Genomic DNA, 23,402 nt, shown 5'->3' on the forward strand with positions numbered 1-23,402 from the left:
AGCTCGCCAATGATGCTGCCCCCAGGAACAGAAACCTCCCCCCCCCCCCGCCCCCGTGTCTCCCTCTCCATCAGCAACTCCTTTCTCTGCCTGATTTGTAAACCTCACTCTAAAAGTCACTGCTCAGGACTCCACACCCAACCAGAAGACAAGTGTACTCCCCCAGCTCCCCCTACACACCAGCACACTCCTCTACATTCTTGCCCAGTTCCAGCTCAGCGCAGTCACTCCTTCCATCCTGGGCTAAGATTTCCTTCTCCTTGAATCAGAACTGCTTCCAGCATTGCACTGGCTACATCCCAGCTAATCCCAAGACACAATGTATTGGGAATGGGATTGAAGGGCGAGACTGGATGAGAGGTTCAGCTGCAGCTGGGGAGAGTGGGATTAGAACAGCGGGATACTAAAGGATATGGGGAGTGGAATTAAACTGGGTAGAATATTAAAGAGCATGGGGAGTGAAGGGAGAACAGGATTAGAAGGGGTGGGAAAGGTGGGTGGCACAGTGGTGCAGCTAGTAGAACCAGTACCTCACGCACTAGAGACCCAGGTTCAAACCTGACCTCAGGTACTGTATTGGTATTGGTTTATTATTGTCACTTGTACCGAGGTACAGTGAAAAACTTGTCTTATGTGTGGAATTTGCACATTCTCCTTGAGACCAAGTGGGTTTCCCTCAGATGCTCCAGTTTCCTCCCACATCCCAACGATGTGCAGGTTAGTGGGTTAATTGGCCACTGTAAATTGTCCCTATTGTGTGGGTGAGTGGTGGGATCTGGGCGGTGGGGGGGGGGGGGGGGTTGGGTTGGGTTGATGGGCATGTGGGGGAATAGAAAATGGGATTAATGTAGGGTTAGTGTATTTGGGGGGTTGATGGTCGGTGCGGACTCAGCGGGCCAAAGTGCCTGTTTCTCTGCTGTATCTCTGTGATTCTAGGAAAGGGAATGGAGGTGAGCAGGGAGAAAGACGCGGCTGTATGATCAGTGGGCAGGGCAGCCTCTCTCTATAGGTTCCATGAACTCTGTATTGAATCCACCAGCCATACCAAACACATCTGCCAGTGCTGACACTTATTAATTGTGTCTAGAAATTCCACATCTGTTCTGAGGGCTGTTCCTTTGAGTTTCTCTGGATCCTTCTGAACAGGCTGCTCAGTGCTGTCACTGACTCAGTGGAGAAATCCGTTCCCTGTTCACTGCCCAGTGTTTGTGAGAGTGGCTGACTCAATAAACTGTACAAGTAATGCATCTGTGTTGTATTTCTGTCCCTTGGTACTTCTCCTGCATGAAATACACCTCATTCTGGCAGAAGGTCCACATACTACGGATGGCATAGTGGCACAGCGAGTACAGCTGCTAGCTCACAGCTCCAGTTAGCAGGGTTCGATCTTGACTTCCAGTGCTGTCTGTGTGGCGTTTGCACATTCTCCTTGTGACCGCCTGGGTTTTCCGCTGGGTGCTCCGGTTTCCTCCCACATCCCATGGAGACTGGATAGGATGGGGATTTTTTTCCCCAGGAGCATAGGAGGCTGAGGGTTGGCCTTATAGAGGTTTATAAAATCATGAGTGGTGTAGATAAGGTGAATGGTCGCAGTGTTTTTCCCAGGGTAGTGGAGTCTAAAACTACAGAAGGCAGATTTAATTAATGTGAGAGGGAAAATATTTAAAGGGGGCCTGAGGAGCAACATTTTCACACAGAAGGTCGTGGGCATGTGGAACGAGCTCCCAGAGGTGCGTACAACTACAATGTTTAAAAGACATTTGGACGGGCACATGGATAGGAAAGATTTAGAGGGATATGGGCCAAACACAGGCAAATGGGGCTAGTTCAGGGAGGCAACTCAGTAGGAATGGATGTTGGGCCTCAGGGCCCATTTCTGTGCTGTATAATGCTCTGATTTTATATGTGGGTCAGTGGGTTAAGTAGCCGCTGTAAATTGCCCCCAGTGTGTAGGTGAGTGGTAGAATCTGGGGGGACGTGATGGGAATGTAGGGAGAATAAAGTGGGATTAGCATAAGATTAGTGTAAATGAGTGCTTGATAAGATAAAACAAGATATCTTTATTAATTACATGTACATCAAAACACACAGTGAAATACATCTTTTTTTGCATAGAGTGTTCTGGGGGCAGCCTGCAAGTGTTGCCACGCTTCCGGCGCCAACATAGCATGCCCATAACTTCCTAACCTGTATGAATTTGGAATGTGGGAGGAAACCCACACAGACACGGGAAGAACATATAAGCTCCTTACAGACAGCAGCCGGATTTGAACCCGGGTCGCTGGTGCTGTAAAGCATTACGCTAACCGCTACACTACCTGATGGGCTGAAGGGGCTGTTTCTGTGCTCAATGACTCCACCCCCAGCATGGATATCTCAGGGAGTCCTCAAGAACGACAGATGTGCATTTTACACAAGAGAGGGAGAGGGAGAGGAAGGGTCGAAGGACATGGTGTCAGAGCGAGACCAAGAGAGGGGAAGAGGGTGGTGCGGAGCAGAAACACCTGGCACAGAGCAGTGGAGCTGAATGGCCTCCTTCCAAACTATTTATTCTGTGCAGTATCAGATGTAACAGGCAAATAACACAAATCACAGCCTTCAGCCCGCCTCACCCAGACCTCTGTAGCTCTTGATCAGTAAGATCCCAGAGTCTGATGAACCACACTCCTACAGTTTCCCCTGATAGTTGCTGACGTTGTTTCACTCTATCCCTGTATCTGTATCCCTGCATTGTCTGGGAGCAATCGCTGTTGTTCTGCCTTCCTTTAGCTTTGGTAATTACTAAGGATTGGACTGTGGTTTCTTCTCCCTCTGCAGTCTGGACTTCTGCTTCTGTTGCACCTTTTTTCCTCTTCTTGTAAACTTCAAACTGCAGTCAGTATTGTCCACCCAATGTGATTTACACCTTGGTCAGGATTATCTGATTTCCAATTTCCAATTTTGCATTTCCAATCCCCGGGCATTTCTTAATCAACAGCTGAGCAACAAGACTAAACTCAGGAGGTGGCATCTACCCCAATATTCTACATCTCCCAGCCCGCCTCACCCAGACATTAGCAAGTGTGAACATCAGGGTCATTCTCAGGGTGAAGCAACAGGCCCTGCGACACTGGTTCGACTCCCAGCAGGAACGATAGTAACTGAGATGGGATCCACCCCTCTAATCAAGAGTCTTGTTAACACACAATCTCTACAAAGATAGGGTCATTTTTTGGGGTCTTTCCTTATTCCAATCCCTAATGAGCCTCATTGTTTAAATCCAGGACTGAGCAACAAGACTAAATTCATCAGGTGGCATCCATCCCAATATTCTGCATTCTCTTGCTCTCTCTCTGATTCTTTTGGAAGTAGTTTCCTTTTTCTTCTACATATTGCTTGGATCCTGCCAACCATGCCAAAATAACACAGAATGATCTAACCTGGGCCCAACACATTGATGAAATCATGAAGAAGTCTCAGCAGCGGCTCTGCTTCGGTAGAAGTTTGAGGAGATTTGGTATGTCACCAAAGACTCTTACAAATTTCGATAGATGTATGATGGAGAGCATTCTGACCCATTGCATCACACTCTGGTATGGAGGCTCCAATACACAGGATCGCAAGAGGCTGCAGAGGGTTGTAGACTCAGCCAGCTCCATCACAGGCACAAGGAGGTGGCATCCGTCACTAGGGACTCTCACCATTGGGACATGTCCTCTTCTTGTTATTACTATCAGGGAGGAGGTATAGGAGCCTGACGACCCACATTCAGCGGTTTAGGAACAGCTTCTTCCCCACCGCAATCAGATTTCTGAACCATCCATGAACACTACCTTGGTATTCCTTTTTTTTGCACTATTTATTTATTTTGTAATTTATAGTAATTTTATGTCTTTGCACTGTACTGCTGCCTCAAAACAACAAATTTCATGACATACAAGTCAGTGATAATAAACTGATTCTAATTCTGTGTGATTTATTACAATATCATTATTTTAGTTAGCAACAAGAGAATATTAAAGTGAACACTGCTCCCATCCCTTCTGCTGCAGGGGAACCCTGGTAAGAACAAAGATGAGAGCCTTAAAAACCTCAAATGATCACAGTTCTAAAAGGATATCTGCTCAGATAATCCAAGAAGCAAACACTTTTTGAGAGAAAGTAAACAATGTTCTCACATGCCTCTGTCATAGCGATAAAGGACAATAGCAAATGCGAGAGGAGTTACTCTGCTTCTGCACTCAACCCTGGGGAATGCTGGTTCCATCCACCAGGCCTTCCACCATGGCCTTGCAAATTTTTCTCCAACAAATCTTTATCCAATTCCCTCTTGAAGACCACAGTGTCATCTGCCACCACATCCTCAGTGCATTCCAGACTGCATTCCATATTGCAACCTCACACTGAGTAAACAAGTTTTTCCTCATGTCATTCCTACTTTTCATCCCCTTTGTTTTATATGTCAGCAGCCTTGCACTGTCTGGACCCTGTGTCTTATATATTTCGATCAAATATTTTCTCAGCCTTCTCTTCAAAAATATATAGTCCCGTTCTCTCAACTCTGTCTCTGTAACTGTAGTCCCTCATCCCAGGAACCATGCTTGCAAATCTTTTCCTGACCCTTTTCATTCTTCCTGCAATGTGGCAACCAGAATTGAACACAATACTCTAATTGAGGCCGGAGTAGTGTTTTATAAAGTTTCAACATAATGTCCCTGCTCTATGTCTCTATTAATTAAACCCAGAATTGCATCTGCCTAACTACTGTTTCAACCTACCCTGCCACTTTTAATTTGTGCATTCATTCACGCAGGTCCCTCAGCTCCTACACCCTTTTTAGAATAGTATCCTTTCATCTATATTGCCTGTCTTCTTCTTCCCACCAAAATGCATTGCGTCACATTCCTCTGTATTACATTTCATCTGCCCATTCCACCAGTTTGTTTATACCCTGCTGCAATCTCTCACCATCCTCCTCGTAGTTCACAATACTGACAAGTTTGGAGTTTTGTGTCATCTGATTATTTAGAAATTTTGGCTTTACACACAAGTCTAGGTCAATAATGTAGATCAAAAAAATAACAGCCCTAACTCTGGTCCCTGGGGAACATCACTATCCACCTACCCGAGAAACAACCATTCACCATGGCTCTCTGTCATCTGTCACTTAATCAACCTTGTATTTATGCTATCAATTTTAACTTGTGCAGTTTGTGCATCTCCTCCTTCATTATTACAATGGAAGCACCCACTTCCTTGATGAAGGCAGATGCAAAATGCCCTAAGCATCCATGTGCAAGTTGCAATTTTTGTCCTTAATGGGCTCCAACCCTCCATGTATGATCCTTTTAATACTTATATGACTATAGAACATTTTAGAATTCCTATATTTATCAACAGCTAATATTTACTCATGCACCCTTTGCCTGTTTTATTTTAGATTTCACTTCCCCTCTGTTTTTTTTAATCAGCCTAGTTCTCGCTGGTACTGACATTTCAACATGTCATAGACAGCTATGTTTTTTTGCATTGTCCTCAGTATCCCTTTTGTCATCCAGGAGGCTCTGGATTTGTTTGTTCTTCATTTGTCCCTCATGGGATTGTGTCTCAACTGTACTGAGACCTCTCTTCCTTAAGGCATTCTATTGTTCTATTACAGTTTTGCCTGTCAACTTCTGGTTCCAATTTACCTGGACAAGATTCATTTGAATTTGATTTTCCTTTAATTGTCTTTTTTAAGCTGGATTGTTCTTTCTCCTTTTCCATAGCTAACCTAATTCTTATTAGTTTTCTCTACCTTTCTGCCCAAGATGAAGGGTCTTGACCCAAAACATCCACTGTCCATTTCCTCCAAAGATGCTGCCTGACCCCAAAAACGTTTCCCGATAAAACCCTGCATTAGGACCTGAAACATTACAATACCTTTCCTCCCACAGATGCTGCCCAACCTCACTCTAAGTTCCTCCAGCAGATTGCTTGTTGCTCCGAGTTCCTCCAGCAGTTTGTTTTTTGCTCCTTATTCTCAATATCTTATGATCACTATTGTCTAAATGCTCCCCAACCAAATATTGGTGCCATTGACCCAGCTCATTCCCCCATACCAGACTCAGCTCCCTCCCTCACCGCACCACAACATTATGATAGACACACTGCCTTGAGGTGGGTGGAAGATGATGAACTTACAGGAGGTCCCGGGAGGACAGAGAGGTCCTTTGGCTCTGACAGGAATGGGCCCTCTCCGCTGGGAGCCACGTTACCTCATGCACGATGACGTCATCTAACGGACTACAACGGCTTTTTTTGGGCGGGCGATGACGTAGGAACAAGCGATATAGTGACGTCATTGCGATGGTTTGACGTAGCCTCTGCGCATGACGTAATGCGGTCGGCTAGCTCTGTGTGTGTGTGTGTGTGTGTGTGTGTGTGTGTGCGTGCGCGCCCCCGCGGGGGTGGAACGTACGTGCGCGCCGACGAGCCGTGCGCGCTGACGTGCCTGGCGACGTTCCGGGCATGCCCAAACAGCCCAGGAGGTAAACAATACCCGGCGGCGGCGGCGGTGGCGGGGCGGTGGGGATGGCGGCCCACAGCCTGTTCTCGCTGCGGGTCAGTGTGCACTCGGACCAGGGTGGCAGGAAATACATGGAGGACGTGACCCAGGTGGTGATCGAACCCGAGTCCGGGCCCGGCGAGGCCGAGAGCGGCGAGGAGGAGGACCCGCGGCCCCGGACCCGGCCCGGGGTGGCCTTCTTCGCCGTGTTTGACGGGCACGGCGGGCGGGAGGCGGCCGTGTTCGCCCGCGACAACCTCTGGAAGTGCATCAAGAAGCAGCGCGGCTTCCTGTCCGAGGATCCCGAGGAGTTCCGCGGGGCCATCCGCAAGGGCTTCATCGCCTGTCACTACGCCATGTGGAAGAAGCTCCGTGAGTTCCAGGGCCGGGGGGTTGGTGCGGGGAAACGGAGCGGCGGCCGCGGCCTGAGCGCTGCCCGGGCCGCACTCGGCTACATTCTAAGCCGCAACGATCGGCCTCGGCCCCTGGAACAATGTCCCCGCATCCGCCCCGCCTGCCCGGCCGCTGTTTACTTTAGAATCGGCCCGGCTTGTCACTGCCGACATCCCCTCTACTGCTCGGTTTCCCATGAAGTTTCGAGCCGGCCTGGGGTTACAGGCCTTCTCAGGCGGGGGATGGAGGGGAGTGTGGGGGGGAGGTGTTGTAAAGTAAAGCCGATCGGCAGTTCAGCTCGCTGGATGTTTCAGGGAAACATCCTGACATTTGCCTGGAGCGCTCTTCCGAACTCGTCACTGGCGGGTGTGTGCGTGTCCTTTGAATTTAACAACCTTCAGACCCCAACTGTGATCAGACGGCGCAAAGTCTTAAAATCTCCTGCCCCTGCCTTGCCCGGCTGCCCCACCACACCTATTTTCTGACCGCGATTCGCAGGCAGCCAGGTCTCGCCATTCAAATGTGGCGGTTGGTTTCCAAGGCGCCAAAGCTTTCAAAACGGCGGCGAAAGTAAATTAACCTTGCCGATTAAATTAAAGTCTAATTCTCTTCGATGTTTATCGTTTAATCATCTGTTTGGGACTTTAAATTTTATTAAAAACACTTGAAATTGTTCGCAATCCGCGGCCAGTTGGAGCCACATCTGAGACACACGAATTAATTTAATGGGATTAAAGTATAAAAGCGCGATCTCTAAAAGCTTTGAGATTGTGGCAGGGTGGGTCGTGTGAAAGTATTACAGTGCGGCTAGTCTTGAGGGGTGTTGGGGGGATTTATTCCTGGCCTGAAATGCCCTCGATGGACACTGACCACTGACCAGAGCCCCGCAACTGGCTACATGTACAACCGAACGTTGATACACCTTCAAACCCGCTCGCACTGTGGGTGTCGACGTGTCATTGAGATTGATGGCCCTTCTGGCCAATAAGCCCGCTCGTCGTGGGAAGGGTGGCGGCCCGAGTCGTCCAATGGGGCTGCGCGTGGTGACGTAACGCCGCGGGCATGTGAGATGCCGCTGCTAGGCGACGGGGAGTTGCAACAGTTGGGGAAATCCCTGCCCTGGGGAATGACCCCCGGGACTGACATTCCTGGAGTGCGAACGGGCAAGGCAGTTTCAGGCTTCAGGAAGATAGGATCGACGAGGTGGGCAGGGAAGTGAGAATTCAACTCGGGGAATTGTGAGAGGTGTGGACCGGGTGAACGGGAAGGACCTGTTTCTGTGGTGGAGAGACTACAAACTAGCAAGGTTGAAGTCATCCAGAGAATAGTTGTTGTTGGGAGTGGAAACTTGCATCTCTGGGTCATTGGTTAAGGCTTCTGGGTTATAAGGGTGTCATCCTACTGTTCTTGCCCCTTCATTTTGTATCTATGGGAGTGCAGAGAAGGTTAATGGAGCTTAATATAGGTTTTCAAAGCCAGGGGAAGATCTTGGGGAAATTCCAGCCATGCTTGAGTTAGGCTCTAGGATTTAGACCCAGCCACGCTGAAGGAACGGTGATGTATTTCCAAGTCGCTTGCTGTCCGTTGTAGCTTTGGTGACTAAGGTCGTGGGTGTGGAAGGTCCTGTTGGTGCAACTGAAGTGCATTTTGTAGGTGGTACACACACTGCCACTACTGTGCTCAGTGGTGGAGGGAGTGAGTGTGTTAGGGTAGTTGATGAGCGACACCCTGGCCGCCTGTCACTTCTGCGGCTGGGAGGAGACGGTGTACGCGGAGTGCGAGAGGTTGCAGCCCTTCTTTGCATATCTGAAGGGGCTGCTGCTCAAGTTCTGGCTGCACTTCAGCTTCACGCTGTTGATCTACAGTCACCCGGCGCAGGGTAGGTCATGCGGAGCATCTCCTGGTGGGTCTTCTGCTGGGCCTGGCCAAGCTGGCCATCCACAGGTCACGGCGGTGTGTGGCTGAGGGTTCCGGCCGGTCCACCTGCCTGCCTGTCGTCCGTGCTCACATGCGCGCGCGGGTGTCCTTGGAGAGGGAGCACATGATATCTGCGGGCACCCTGGTTGAGTTCCGCACTCAGTGGGCCCCTTGGGTTTGCGTGTGTCCTGGACGGTACGAACGCGATTCTTATTTGAAGTGTTGCATTGGTGGGTGTAGTGTTGTGTGTGTGTGTGTGTGTGTGTTTCACGGTATTAGTTCGCATTATTTTACTGTAGTTATGTAGTTGCTTAGTTTGTTTCTTCTCTTCTGTATTAGTTGTAGTGTATTGACACTGGTTGTCCTTTTTTGTAGAGCTATTAGTTAATAAACGTTTATATAAAAAAAAGGTAGTTGATGAGGTCCCAGTCAAACGGGCTGCTTTGTTTGGGATGGTGTCAAGCTTCTTATTGATCCTCCAATCAGGAGGCACGTGGAGGTTTACCTGAATATTCCCAGGGATGCAGGACTTTGGTGTGTGCAGAGACTGGATAAGTTGGGAACAGAGGACACTAGTGGGGAAGTCAGAATTAAGTGAGCTGGAGTAAATGAGCACAAGTGGTTTCCACAGAAAGGATTTCAGACGATTGGCAAAATGGCCAGAGTGGAGCCGGATAGTGGTGATCCAGAGCTGGCAGGTGTACCTGACCAGGAAAAAGATGCAGGTGTGGGGAAAAGCAGGGAGTGTGACTAATGGGAGAGCCTGTACTGGCTGGGCAGTGATCACCCGGACTGGAGTACAGCACTTCCCACGACCCCTGCGCATCCCAAAACACTTCAACCTTTGCAGACAAAGAAGTATGTTTGTCAGTCTGTCCAGAAGTAGGAAATGGGGCAGCCAATCATCCCAGAGCACGGGTGAAAGAACAGAAACTGGGTATTGATTGAAGGGAATAAAAATAGAAGATGCTGAACACAGTCAGTGGGTCAGGAGCTTGTGACGAGAGAGGAACAGCTAATGTTTCAGGTTAAATTTCCGTCATTAGAAAGGTCTGATGAAGTGTCCGGAACCTGAAACATTTGCTCTGAAGTGTCCATTCTGAATAAATGCTTAAACCCTCACTGAGCTACACAATATGCAGGTCAGGCCTTTCAATGTACTACAGTGTGGTACAGTACCGGTGGGGACAGGTCTGTCGCTGTATAACACTGGGGTACGGTACCAGTGGGGATGGGTCCGTCACTGTATAACACCGGGGTACGGTACCGGTGGGGACGGGTCTGTCGCTGTATAACACCGGGGTACAGTACCGGTGGGGACGGGTCCATCACTGTATAGCACCGGGGTACGGTACCGGTGGGGACGGGTCTGTCGCTGGATGACACCGGGGTACGGTACCAGTGGGGACGGGTCTGTCGCTGGATAACACCGGGGTACGGTACCGGTGGGGACGGGTCTGTCGCCGGATAACACCGGGGTACGGTACCGGTGGTGACGGGTCTGTCGCTGGATGACACTGGGGTACGGTACCGGTGGGGACGGGTCCGTCACTGTATAGCACCGGGGTATGGTACCGGTGGTCACGGGTCTGTCGCTGTATAACACTGGGGTATGGTACCGGTGGGCACGGGTCTGTCGCTGTATAACACCGGGGTACGGTACTGGTGGGGACGGGTCTGTCGCTGTATAACACTGGCATACGGTACCGGTGGGGATGGGTCTGTCGCTGTATAACACCGGGGTACGGTACCGGTGGGGACGAGTCTGTCGCTGTATAACACTGGGGTATGGTACCAGTGGGGACGGGTCTGTCGCTGGATAACACCGGGGTACGGTACCGGTGGTCACGGGTCTGTCGCTGTATAACACCGGGGAACGGTACCGGTGGGGACGGGTCTGTCGCTGTATAACACCGGGGTACGGTACTGGTGGGGACGGGTCTGTCGCTGTATAACACTGGCATACGGTACCGGTGGGGATGGGTCTGTCGCTGTATAACACCGGGGAACGGTACCAGTGGGGACGGGTCTGTCGCTGGATAACACCGGGGTACGGTACCGGTGGGGACGGGTCTGTCGCCGGATAACACCGGGGTACGGTACCGGTGGTGACGGGTCTGTCGCTGGATGACACCGGGGTACGGTACTGGTGGGGACGGGTCTGTCGCTGTATAACACTGGCATACGGTACCGGTGGGGATGGGTCTGTCGCTGTATAACAGCGGGGTACGGTACAGGTGGGGATGGGTCCGTCACTGTATGGCACCGGGGTACTACCGGTGGGCACGGGTCCGTCGCTGTATAGCACCGGGGTACTACCGGTGGGCACGGGTCCATCGCTGTATAACATCGGGGTACGGTACCGGTGGGCACGGGTCTGTCACTGTATAGCACTGGGGTACTACCGGTGGGGATGGGTCCGTCACTGTATAGCACCAGGGTACAGTACCGGTGGGGATGGGTCTGTCACTGTATAACACCGGGGTACAGTACCGGTGGGGACAGGTCTGTCACTGGATGACACTGGGGTACAGTACTGGCGGGGACAGGTCTGTCACTGTATAGCACCAGGGTACAGTACAGGTGGGGATGGGTCTGTCACTTTATAGCACCAGGGCACTACTGGTGGGGATGGGTCCGTCACTGTATAGTACCAGGGTACAGTACAGGCAGGGATGGGTCTGTCACTGTATAACACCGGGGTAGAGTACATGTGAGTGTGTATATGTGTGTCCACAACTGTTGGGGCTCTCCAGGCATTCCAAGTTTTGTGTGAGAGAGAGGTGTGCGCGCGCGTGTGCGCCCACACACACACACACACACACACACACACACACACACACACACACACACAGTCATGACCTGCTGTGTGTTCTGTGTTGGCACTGGAGAGGAGTGAAATCCCGATGATGCCCACAGAGTGTGAGAGTCGGGAGACTCCTGTCATTCCTGTCAGGCACCATTCACATTTCTGTACTGATATCTGCATCTTGAGACAGTCCCAGCTGCCCTCGGGTGGGCTCTTGAGACACGGTCTTGGTTCTGATGTGCGCAGTGTTGACGATTAGTACATAGCAAGATCCCATGGAGAATAGTGGGGGGTACTGTGCAGATTACGTAGTATTTAGCCTGATTGGTTGTTGGGTATACTGGGAGAACACTACTCCTCCAAAGAGTGGCCCCAGAATGTTTTCCATCTGCCTGAGACAGCAGGGCTGCCCCAGCGCTGTGCTGGAATGCAGGTGTGTGTTATCTGTTTTGCAACTGCTCTGGGAGGAGAGATGGCAGAGTTGTGCAACTCTGCAGCTACAGGTTTGCCCAAGTTGGTGCTGTTGTCTACAGCTTCAGCCCTGGAGCTGAGACTGGGACTGTGGCTCCTCTTTGGGTGTTGTTTGGGAGTGTGGGCAGTCACCCATTCACTTCTCCCTCTCACACTGTGTGTGTGTGTGTGTGTGTGTGTGTGTGTGTGTGTGTGTGTGTATGTATGTGTGTGCGCCCCTCTCTCTTACTCACTCACTCTCTCACATATTTTCTCTTTTGTGAGTTGGGGCAAAAGGCCTATTTCCATGCTCTCTCTCTGTCTCCCTGTGTGTGTCCCTTCCCTCTCCCAATCTCTCTTTCCCCCCCTCTCCCCTCTCCCCCCCTCTCACCCCCCCTCTCTCTTCCCCCCCCTCTTTCCCCCCCCCTCTTTCCCCCCCCTCTCTTTCCTCCCCCCCTCTCTTTCCTCCCCCCCTCTCTTTCCTCCCCCCCCTCTCTTTCCTCCCCCCCCCTCTCTTTCCTCCCCCCTCTCTCTCTGTCCTCCCCCCTCTCTCTTTCCTCCCCCCTCTCTCTTTCCTCCCCCCTCTCTCTTTCCTCCCCCCTCTCTCTTTCCTCCCCCTCTCTCTTTCCGCCACCCCCTTTCCTCCCCCCCCCTCGCTTTCCGCCCCCCCCCTCTCTCTTTCCTCCCCCCCTCTCTCTTCCCTCCCCCCCTCTCTCTTTCCTCCCCCCCCTCTCTCTTTCCTCCCCCCCCTCTCTCTCTTTCCTCCCCCCAATTGTAGGGGATGAGGAGGGTTAGGACCTGCCCAGACAGACCAGAGGTAGGAGCTCTGCCTGTGAGTAGTGTTGCTACAAGATTCAGGATTTCCCCTTGGCCCCCTCACCACTCTCTGTCTCTCCCCTGCAGCTGACTGGCCGAAGACGCTGACCGGCCTGCCCAGTACGTCTGGGACCACTGCCAGCGTGGTCATCATCTGCCGGGACAAGATGTACGTGGCACACGTGGGCGACTCTGGCGTGGTGCTGGGGGCACAGGACTGTCCACCCCTGGGTCAGGGCCAGAGCGAGGGCACTGTCCAGGCCCTGGAGGTGACACAGGATCACAAGCCCGAGCTCCCCAAGGAGAAGGAGAGGATCGAGGGGCTCGGTGGGAGGTAACTCCAGGCTGAGGGGGTAGAGGAGGGAATTGGTGGGGGTGGGAGGGCTGGGGATTGGATCGACACTGGGTCATAAATCCTCCTTTCTCACCATTGTGTCCCACCCAATGATACTGTGTCCCTCCCTTCCTCTCGTTCCCTCCCCCTCCCTCCATCCCTCTCATTCCCTCCCCCCCTCCCTCTCCCACTCTCTGTGGCTGTTGTTTGCTCCGTGCGTGGCCTGTTTTTAACACCGCCCTATCCCCTCCGCAGTGTCATCAACAAGTCGGGGGTGAACCGAGTGGTGTGGAAGAGACCCCGACTGACCCACAATGGCCCGGTGCGGAGGAGCACCATCATCGACCAGATCCCCTTCCTCGCAGTGGCCAGGGCCCTGGGTGAGTTATCGGGGTGGGGTGGGGGTGGTGTTTACAGAGGAGGCGGAGGGGAACAGGTTTGTGGAGGGGTGGGGGTCTAGGGTGGGAGTGGGGGATTGGGATGGAGGGGGGAATTGTCTGTTGGGTTTTTATCACCCCCCCCACCCTTCTTCAGCACCCACTGCTGCTTGTAGAGACCCTGGGTCCTGAGGGTCACAGTGAGGGAGCACAGAAGCAGGCCCCTTTGCCCCACCACGTCCATGCTACTTGTTGTACCTCACTACACTGTTCCCATCTCATGCACTCAAGTTGAACTCCTGATCTCCCAATCTACCTCGTTGTGGCCCTTGCACTTTATTTGTCCACCTGCACTGCACTTTCTCTAACTACAATATATTCTGCATTTTGTTTTCTTTCAACTACCTCGATATAATTATGTTTGGCATGATCTATCTGGATGGTGCGCAAACTCACTGTATCTCAGTAGATGTGACCATAATAAACCAAAACCAATTTACTTGCATCTGCAGTGGGTGTGATGCCTCTCGCCTGTCACTGAACAAGATCAACTGCTTGGGCCTCTAGCTAAGGGGGTGGGAGCTGCCATTCCTGTGGCTTGCTTATATAGCCTGTGTGAGAGGGTCAGGGGCAGTCTCGCCCTGCAGCCTGTCCACCTCCCTGGTCTGGGTGTCCTGGCTGCAGTCTGTGGTCTCTGCCTCCACCTTGTGGCCGTTCAGTGCCCGTTCAGGACCCCTTCCCATCTGTGGCCCTCTCGTGGCAGCAGCCAGAACACCCAGTGCACTGCCTTCGTATTGGTATTGGTTTATTATTGTCACTTGTACTGAGGTACAGTGAAAAACTTGTCTTGCAGACCGATCGTACAGGTCAGTTCATTACACAGTGCAGTTATGTTGAGTTAGTACAGAGTGCATTAATGTAGTACGGATTTGACCAATTGATTTAGGACTTTATTAAGGCATCAGCAATGGAAAGTGACAGCATTTTCACTACAGATCCAGGAGATTCAAACAATCTGCTGGAGGAACTCGAGACACAAGAGACAGCAGATGCTGGAATCTGGAGCAACAATTAATCTGCTGGAGGAACTCAGCGGGTCAGGCAGCATCTGTGGGAGGAAAAGGAATTGTCGACGTTTCAGGTCAAAACCCTGCACCAACGTCCTGAAACGTTGACAATTCCTTTCCCTTCCACAGGTGCTGCGTGACCCACTGAGTTTCTCCAGCAGATTGTTTGTTGCTGGAGGAACTCACGGGGTCGAGCAGCATCTGAGGGAGGAAAGGGCGTTTCAGGTTAGCCCTGCTGCTCGACCTGGGTTTGTTTTAATGTAAGTACATTGCTGGGTGGTGGCATTTTCGACTTTCCAACTGTTCGGGTTACGTGCAGTTTTCGGGAACAGAACCCTGTCATAACCTGGGGACCACCTGTTCTTGTTGTAATTGCACATTAGCCTTTTGTGAATCATGCATTAGGGCACCCAGATCCTTTTGCATCTCAGAGCTTCGCAATCTCTCATCATTTAGATACAGGCCGTCCCTGGGTTATGACGTCCAACTTATGGAGGCCCCTACATATGAACAGGTTCCCATAAAGTTATTAAATTTGTTTCTACAAACAGCAGAACTAGTTTCCTCTCTCTCAACTTTTAGTAATTGTTCTTTCAATTACTAAATTACTTCCTTTGGCCCCCAATGTTGTGCTGACCTTTAAACCTCGCCTAAGACTATCTAACCCCTTCTTCCCACATATCCCTCTATTTTAAATTCCTCCATATGCTTATCTAGTAATCTCTTGAATTTGACCAACGTACCTGCCTCCACCACCGCCCCAGGCAGCACATTCCATGCCCCAACCACTGGGTAAAAAACCTCCCTCTGATATCTCCCTTGAACTTCCCACCCATTACTTTAAAGCCATGCCCTCGTGTATTGAGCATTGGTGCCCTGGGAAAGAGGCGCTGGCTGTCCACTCTATCTATTCCTCTTAATATTTTGTACACCTCTATCATGTCTCCTCTCATCCTCCTTCTCTCCAAAGAGTAAAGCCCCAGATCCTTTAGTCTCTCCTTATAATGCATACTCTCTAAACCAGGTAGCATCCTGGTAAATCTCCTCTGCATCCTTTCCAATGTTTTCTTATCAGTTTTCTGTGCTTTTCATGCCATTTATTACAATGGTGTGGAGGTGTAGTTATCATATCGAGTGATGTTTGTGTGTTTTCTGACTTATGGACAAATTGATTTAAGGACATCTGTAAAAATAGAACCGGTCTGTTACCAGGGACCGCCTGTAATGTTTTTTTAAATCCTCGTGTCAATGTGGACAATTTTACATTTTCCCACATTACACTCTCCATGTGTCACTTCTCTTCCCACTCATTTCACCTACATCACCCACCCTCGCGTCCCTCTGTAGCCTCTATGATCTGGTCACAGATTGCTTTCCTAACCATCTGTCACCAGCAAAAGTTTAGCACCCGTAGTTTTGGTGCCTTCATCCAAGTCACTACATAATTATTAAAAAATCGATGCCCAGCACCAAATCTCCGACATATCACTCACTATATCTTGCCAACCAGAAAAAGACCCATTTATGCTACTTTCAGTTTCTCATTAGCCCGCCAACCTTCTGTCGGGAGTCATGTGAACGGGATGTTACAATAAGTTGATGGCTGGTGGTGGGGTTGGGCTTGTTGAGGAGGATGGCTGTGCCCCCATACACACAGAGTCACCCGCCTGGCCAGTCATTTCAGTTTCCCATCTGTTCTCACAGGGGATCTGTGGAGTTACGACTTTTACAGCGGCGAGTTTGTGGTCTCGCCAGAACCGGACACGAGTGTTCACACCATCAACTGCCGAGACCACAAGTACATCATCCTCGGCAGTGATGGACTGTGGAACATGATTCCCGCCCAGGATGCTGTCACCATCTGCCATGACAACGAGGACAGGAAACAATTACTGGTGAGACATTGAGCATCCACCATCTTCTCGATCCGCCCCACAGAAGCCCACCCTCCTGGTTAACGTTGAACATAAGAATGTAAGGTACAGGAGCAAGAACAGATCCTTCAAGCCTGCTCCACCATTCACAACACCTTAGCATTATCCCCAGGTAACTTGATTCCCTTAAAGCCCAGAGATTGACTGATCTCTGTTTGAATGAACAAGACCAGGCTTCCACATCCCGTGTAGGGTGGAGGATTCCAGAGATTGACCTCTCCCCAAGAAGAAATTTCTGTTCGTTGCAGCCTAAACAGCCCACCCCTCATTCTTAACCTGTGCCCCCTGCTCCTGCACCCCTCCATCAGGGGAAACGTCCTCCCTGCAAATGGCCTCTCAGGCAGTTGGATTTTTTGGGGCATTGGGTGTCGCTGGCATTCCTTGCCCTTCCCTAGCTGCCACTGGGAAGGTGGGGGTGATCTGTTATCAACAGAACTGCGCAGTGTTCTGCTCTCCACTGTGCAACGAAGCACCTACAGCCATTTGTTACGGATGATTCCAGTCCTGAGGGTTTATGTCTATCGGGTAAGAAGTGGAGATATTTCCTCTGGGCGAGGGAAGGCTGAGGGAGGCTGTCAAGTGATAGTGGGATTGAGTAGGGTGGGTGTGGGAGAAATATTTACATTGAAGTCTTGTACTTGTCCAAGGCATGTGCCTGTTCAAATGTCTCTTAAATTTTGTTATTGTGCCTATCAGAGGAAGTGGTGGAGGCGGCTGTAATACCAACATCCGTCATCATTGATTTATGACATGGATAGGAAAGGCTTGGAAGGATCTGAGCCAAATGTGGGCAAGTGGGACTACCTTACCTGGGCATCTTGGTCAGCATGGATGAGTTGGGCCGAAGGGCCTGTTTCCATGCTCTGTGATGGGGAGACAGAACATGGGGATCTTAATCCTCAATAAATCCGGTAGGAAAGTTTACAAAGAAAGTAAAAGGAAATAAAAACCTATTTGGTGAACCAGCAACACGGCTGCTCGTAGTTCCCAGGAATCCCTGAGATAACCCCAACTCTGTAATCCGAGTGCTCCTGATGTCCTCAGATGGTTACAGAAGGGTGGGGTCTGGTTGGTCCACATTGGGCACAGTTCAGGTCTGGTTGGACCACATGGGAACAGTTAGGTCTGGTAGTACCACATGGGTATGGTTCAGTTCTGGTTGGCCCACATTGGGCACAGATTGGGTCTGGTTGGTCCACATGGGCACGGTTTGGGTCTGGTTCATCCACATGGGAACAGTTAGGTCTGGTAGTACCACATGGGTATGGATTGGGTTTGGTTGGTCCACATGGGCACAGATTGGGTCTGGTTGGTCCACACTGGCACAGTTTGGGTCCGGTTTGACCACATGGGCACAGTTTAGGTCTGGTTGGACCACATGGGCACGGTTCAGTTCTGGTTGGAGCATCTGGTGTAGCCGCTGCATTGAGGCTGAGTGGAGCCCCTGTAACGTAAATGCTGGGGCTGTCGTTGCCACAGGAACCTCTGGGTTAGATCACCCGTGGGTGAGCCGCTGGGGTTGGTGGGCTGCCCGGTGTGGGTGGGTGCTGGGTGCACGGCTGGAGGTGGTCACTGTTGGTTTATGTGTCCTGGGCAGGAGGAACCTGGGCCCACGAGTGCCAGACTGCTGGTGAGCCGGGCCCTGGGCCGGTGGCGCCAACGCATGCTGCGCGCGGACAACACCAGCGCCGTGGTGATCTGCATCGACCCGCCTGCCCGCAGCTGCCGGCCACTCTGCACTGAGGAGCTGTGGCTCAAGCTGGATGGCAGCCCCACCCACCAGATCGAGGAGACCCGGCTGCAGCCGCCGCCGCCCTGTGCCACACCACCGAAGGTACACTGGCGAGTTCCGTGACCCCTCGTCTCACCCTCCTTCCGTGGTCGGCCTGTTACCCCCACACCACCGTCATCGCGACGTCCCACCCCTGCCCGACTGTATTGTGGAGGTTGGGGGGCGGCCATACGGGCTGGGAGTCACGTGATGGGGGAGCCCAGCCGGTCAGGCAGCATCCGTGGAGGGAGGTGGATGGTCAGTGTTTTGGGTCCTGATGAAGGCTCTCGACGGCCCATTCCCCCCCCCCCCCCCCCCCCCCCCCCACAGATACTGCCTGACCTGCCGTGTCCCTCCTGCATCTCCTGTGTTGCTCCAGATCCCAGCATCTGAAGTCTCCGGGGTGTAATGTGATACCTGTCACAGTTGAATAGCCAAGGACCGCCCATTAAATTGTGGCCACCTGATGACCCCTCAGTCCTAACGTACAAATGGTGCCGGGTGGGAGGGTGGATTCCGGAGGGGAGGGGAGAGCTGAGTGTTCAGTGAGTGGGGAGGGAGTGTGGTACAGCAGCTGCTGGGCGTTGGTGGGGTTGGGCAAGTGGCCACAGTCCGACTGTCTCTCCCCCCACCCACTGAACACGTGGACTTCCAGTGAGATCTGAAATGTTGGTTCTTGGCTGGGCTGGGGGCATGTCCGCCTTCCCTCCACATCACCCCCTTCCTCCACACCGTGCCCCTCCCCTCCCTCTGCGCCATGCCCCTCCTCTCCCTCCCTCCCTCCGCGCCGTGCCCCCCCACCACAGCACAGTGGGACGATTCACCCCCTCCCCCCTCCCTCCTGACCTTTGTCCTCTGCCCCACAGGCTACCGACGAGCTCTCCCCGCCCTGGTTCTGCGCTGGTTTCGTCCCGGTGCTGGCGAGGAGGGAGCCCCGGTGCGGGAGGAGCCCACTGCCTGACGTCGCTGCGGCGACCGAGAACCAGGGGCGGGGGCCATCCCCAGTGGGGGACAGGCGGCGGTCGCCCTGGGCGACGGGCCCGGGATGGAGCCCAGCCGGCGGGGGCCTGAAGCGGACGCTGGAGGAGCTGAACGGGGCGGCGCCTGGCTCCGCCAAGAGACTGAAGGGGCGGGGGGGCCGCGGGGGGGTGGGAGGGGCGGCAGGAGCCCCCGCCCCCGGCCGCCGCAGGCAATCGGACAAACCGGCGACCCGCAGGAGCCTGAGGGGGCAGCGCCGGCTGAGGAACGCACTGCTCCCCCAGCACAGGAAGACCATCTGTGTGTGCTGACGGGGGGGTGGGGCGGGAGGGGTTGGGGCAGGCACCGGGGTGCTGGAAACAAATAATTATTTTAATGTCTGTAAAGAGAATCAAAAACACGAGAGTGCTGATGTTTTGTACCGTCGGTTTGTGAAGGGGCACGACTCCTGACATTTTATTTCTTCCCCCCGATCCCCTCCTCCATTTCCCCCACCCCTCCTGCCACCTGTGCACGAGTCGCCCTCCCCCTATCTCTTGCTTTACCCTCCTTCACTCTATCTCTCCCCCTTCTATCTGTCTCTCTCCATCCTCTACTCAGACTCTCTCCCCCTCCCCTGCCTGCCTCCAGCCCTCTCTCCGTCTCCCTCTAATGCTCGCGCCCCCCCCCCCCCCCGCCAAACCCCCCTTCACCTCCCTCCAGCCCTCTTACCTTTCCTCTCCCTCCTTCTCTCAGGAAGTTCAGGAAATGCATCCATTCGGACACTGTCCCTTGTTCCTTGCTCCCTGGAGGCTGCCCGGGTGTCGTCCTGGTTCCCCTCACTGGCCTCTCCTGGCTGAGCCTGGAGATGGGCACGGGGTTCTTCTGTCAGGTTGGCCGGAGGGGTTCAACTCGCCCCACGTGCCGGGCACTCCACCCTTGCGCCGGGCAGTCAGTGCCTCCCGCCGGGACCGAACTGAAGCCCAGTGGATTGGCTGTTTGCCAGCCCCTGGGTCCGGCTGGGATCTGCACCTGCCGGTGGCTGTGGCACAATTTGCCGAAATGTGTGGGTCATGCTCAGACAGTGGAGGGGGTTGTGGGGAGTGGCGAGCCCTCGTCTTGCTTCCCCCCTCTGCCCCGTGAACTGTGAGCCCTCGTCTCGCTTCCTCTCTCCCACCTCCATCATGAACCCCAGCCTTTCGTTTGGTGAAGAATCTGTTTTAACCCCTTTCTGCTTCACTTGTGTGTTTTAAATAAATGATATTTAAGTTGGAAATTTCTGTAGGAAGCCAATCATCTCTGCACAGCAAATAAGTGTTTTAAATCAGTAACCCGAGGGTCTTGGGGGAGCTCACAGTAAGGGGCAGTCATTATGTACTCTGTCTTTCTTTGTGAGACCCATTGACTAGGATTGTTTTTAATTTTGGGGTTTTCTTGGTCTGACATTCCCAGAGTTCGCGTCTTTTCGGGCAGAGGTTCCAAACCAATATATGGTCCTGTTTTTTAGTTAAGGTGGCTGCCTTGGTCTGTGTGTGTCCATGCATGTTCCTGTGTGTGTTTGCTCACGTACTCTGTATGTGTGCGTGTGCCTGCATACTCCTGTGTGGTATGTGTGTGTGTGCTTTTGTACTGTGTGCGTGCTTCCTTCCTTGTGTATATGTGTGTGTACCTCTGCTTCTTTGTGTACTTGTTGGTACGCTCCTGTGTATGTGTATGTTTGCTTGTGTGTGTGTGTGTGTGTGTGTGTGTGTGTGTGTGTGTGTGCACGTACCTGTGCCTGAATACTCCTATTTATGTGTGTCTGCTTGTTCCTCTGCGTGTATGTACGGGTGTGTGCCTGTGTGCTTGTGTGTGTGTGTGCCTGTGTGCTCGCGTGTGTGTGTGCCTGTGTACTCGTGTGTGCGTGTGTGTCTTGTGTCAATAAATGCCCAGGAACCGCTGTGTGGCTCCTCCACACATCCGGCACAAGGACCACTGTAAGCTCCCTGCCGTGACCGCTGGCCATCGGCTGCTGAACCCCTGCTCCTTCTGAACCGACCAATCACAGGCCAGCCTGGTGGCGGGGGGCGGTGGGAGTGAGCCAAACGTCTCCCTGCGAACCTACTCTCTGATCGGCCAGGTGGTAAACCCTCACCTCTTGTCGCAGTCGTCCCAGAGCAACCAAGCTGCCACACTCCTGCGTGGCCCAACTGATTTCCGGAACAAGACCGGAGAGGCCCAACCTCCTGTTCCTAATCCAGAGCTTATCTTCCTAATGAAGGTAGGGTGAAGAAGAGGAAATGAATCTTGTGGGGTCCCTCCTTGTGCCACTTGCTAGATCCTCCTTTATCACTGAGGGAGCTTTACCCCCAACCCCTTATACTGATGGTGCTGCTACATTTACAGATGGGTTTTACTAATTTTGTATTAATATATATATGTGTATAGATATATATATTTGAAAGCTCTGTTTCCAAGTATTAGTCTCTAGTTACTCTACTGTTTTGCTAAATAAAATGATGGCTCTCTTATCAATACCCTTGTCTCCTTGTCCAGTTGCCTCTGTGTTTCAGTCCATTGTTCCCAAAGCAGGACCACCCCATTTAAGAGGGAGCATGTGCTTTGTGTTCAGCTGGAGACTGATGGATTGTTGGGACCCATGTGTGTGTGTGTGTGTGTGTGGGGGGGGGGGGGGGGTGGTGCAGGTAACAGGGATGTCCCCCTGCATCCTTGCTGGCAGGATCCGCCGCTGTGCCTGTCCTGTTTCCCAGATTTTGACTCTCGTCTCTTCCTCTCCCTCCCCAAAACACGGGAGGATTCCCCTTGTCCTCACCAGGGTGCTGCGTTCAGTGGATCCCCCTTTGCTTGGGGTGGCACCCTGGCACAATGGTTCCGGTTCCGGGTTTGATCCTGACCTCGGGTGCTGTCTCTGTGGAGTTTGCACGTTCTCCCTGTGGGATGTGGGATTCTCCCGAGCGCTCTGGTTACCGCGCACACCCCGAAGACGTGCGGGTTGTGAGATTAACTGGCCACTTAAATTACCCCTATTGTGTGGGAGAAGCATCGGGGGTGAGGGGGAAGCTGAAGGGCATGTGGGAGGAAATATGGACTGATGAGACTGCTGCCCTGGGAGCTGGCATAGACCTGATGGGCCAAATGGCCTCCTGTTTTGTAATAAATGAGTTATTTACCCCCAGGACAATGCCAGCACCAAACGCACCCAACGTTTCCCCTCCTCAATAGATTACGAAGGAATCCTTCCCTCTGATTCCCCGGTTTACTCCTCAGTCACTGACATCGCCCACTCCCTGTCCCACAGCACCTGTGGGGCGGCACAATGTGTAGAGTTCCTGCCTCACGTCCTGACCTCGGGCGCTGTCTGTGTGGAGTTTGCATGTTCTCCTTGTGACTGCGTGGGTTTCCCCCCTGCTGCTCCCAGTTTCCTCCCACGTCCCAAAAATGTGCGGGTCGGTGGGTTAATTGGCCGCTGTAAACTGTCCCTTGTGTGTGGGCAAGTGGTGGAATCTGGGAGCAGTTGATGAGAAAGTGGAGAATAAAGATGGGAATAATGTAGGATTAGTGTAAATGGGTTCTTGATGGTCGGCATGGACAGTGGGCTGAAGGGCTTGATCCGTGCTGTATCTCTCCCTGATTTAATGACTCTATGACATTCATAGAACATAGTACAGCACAATACAGGCCCTTCGGTCCACAATGTTGTGCCGACCTTTAAACCTCACCAAAGACTATCTAACCCCTTCCTCCTACATATCCCTCTATTTTAAATTCCTCCATATGCTTATCTAGTAATCTCTTGAATTTGACCAACGTACCTGCCTCCACCACCGTCCCAGGCAGCGCATTCCATGCCCCAACCACTCTCTGGGTAAAAAACCCCCCTCTGATATCTCCCTTGAACTTCCCACCCATTACTTTAAAGCCATGCCCTCTTGTATTGAGCATTGGTGCCCTGGGAAAGAGATACTGGCTTTCCACTCTGTCTATTCCTCTAATACTCTCTAAACCGGGCAGCATCCTGGTAAATCTCCTCTGCACCCTTTCCAACGCTTCC

General features: G+C 52.3%; 1 protein-coding gene across 1 annotated transcript; it reads left to right on the forward strand.

Annotated features, from left to right (window-relative positions):
• Positions 1 to 6,484: 6,484 nt before the first annotated feature.
• LOC127581411 (protein phosphatase 1D-like) lies at positions 6,485 to 21,867 on the forward strand. The gene is made up of 6 exons (XM_052035811.1): positions 6,485 to 6,898; positions 12,999 to 13,245; positions 13,501 to 13,625; positions 16,394 to 16,584; positions 18,221 to 18,457; positions 19,261 to 21,867. The coding sequence occupies exons 1-6, from the start codon at positions 6,553 to 6,555 to the stop codon at positions 19,681 to 19,683; spliced, it is 1,569 nt and encodes a 522-aa protein (XP_051891771.1). The 5' UTR covers positions 6,485 to 6,552; the 3' UTR covers positions 19,684 to 21,867.
• Positions 21,868 to 23,402: the final 1,535 nt, after the last annotated feature.

Source organism: Pristis pectinata, chromosome 21 (assembly GCF_009764475.1).
Source record: "Pristis pectinata isolate sPriPec2 chromosome 21, sPriPec2.1.pri, whole genome shotgun sequence".
NCBI lineage: Eukaryota > Metazoa > Chordata > Chondrichthyes > Rhinopristiformes > Pristidae > Pristis > Pristis pectinata.

What these genes read in the sequence shown, in the direction of transcription:
- LOC127581411 (XM_052035811.1), top strand. Translation starts at nt 6,553, where the DNA reads ATGGCGGCCCACAGCCTGTTCTCGCTGCGGGTCAGTGTGCACTCGGAC. An exon ending in ATCGAGGGGCTCGGTGGGAG is followed by an intron (nt 13,246 to 13,500) that starts GTAACTCCAGGC and finishes TCCCCTCCGCAG; the next exon opens with TGTCATCAACAAGTCGGGGG. An exon ending in CGCAGTGGCCAGGGCCCTGG is followed by an intron (nt 13,626 to 16,393) that starts GTGAGTTATCGG and finishes CTGTTCTCACAG; the next exon opens with GGGATCTGTGGAGTTACGAC.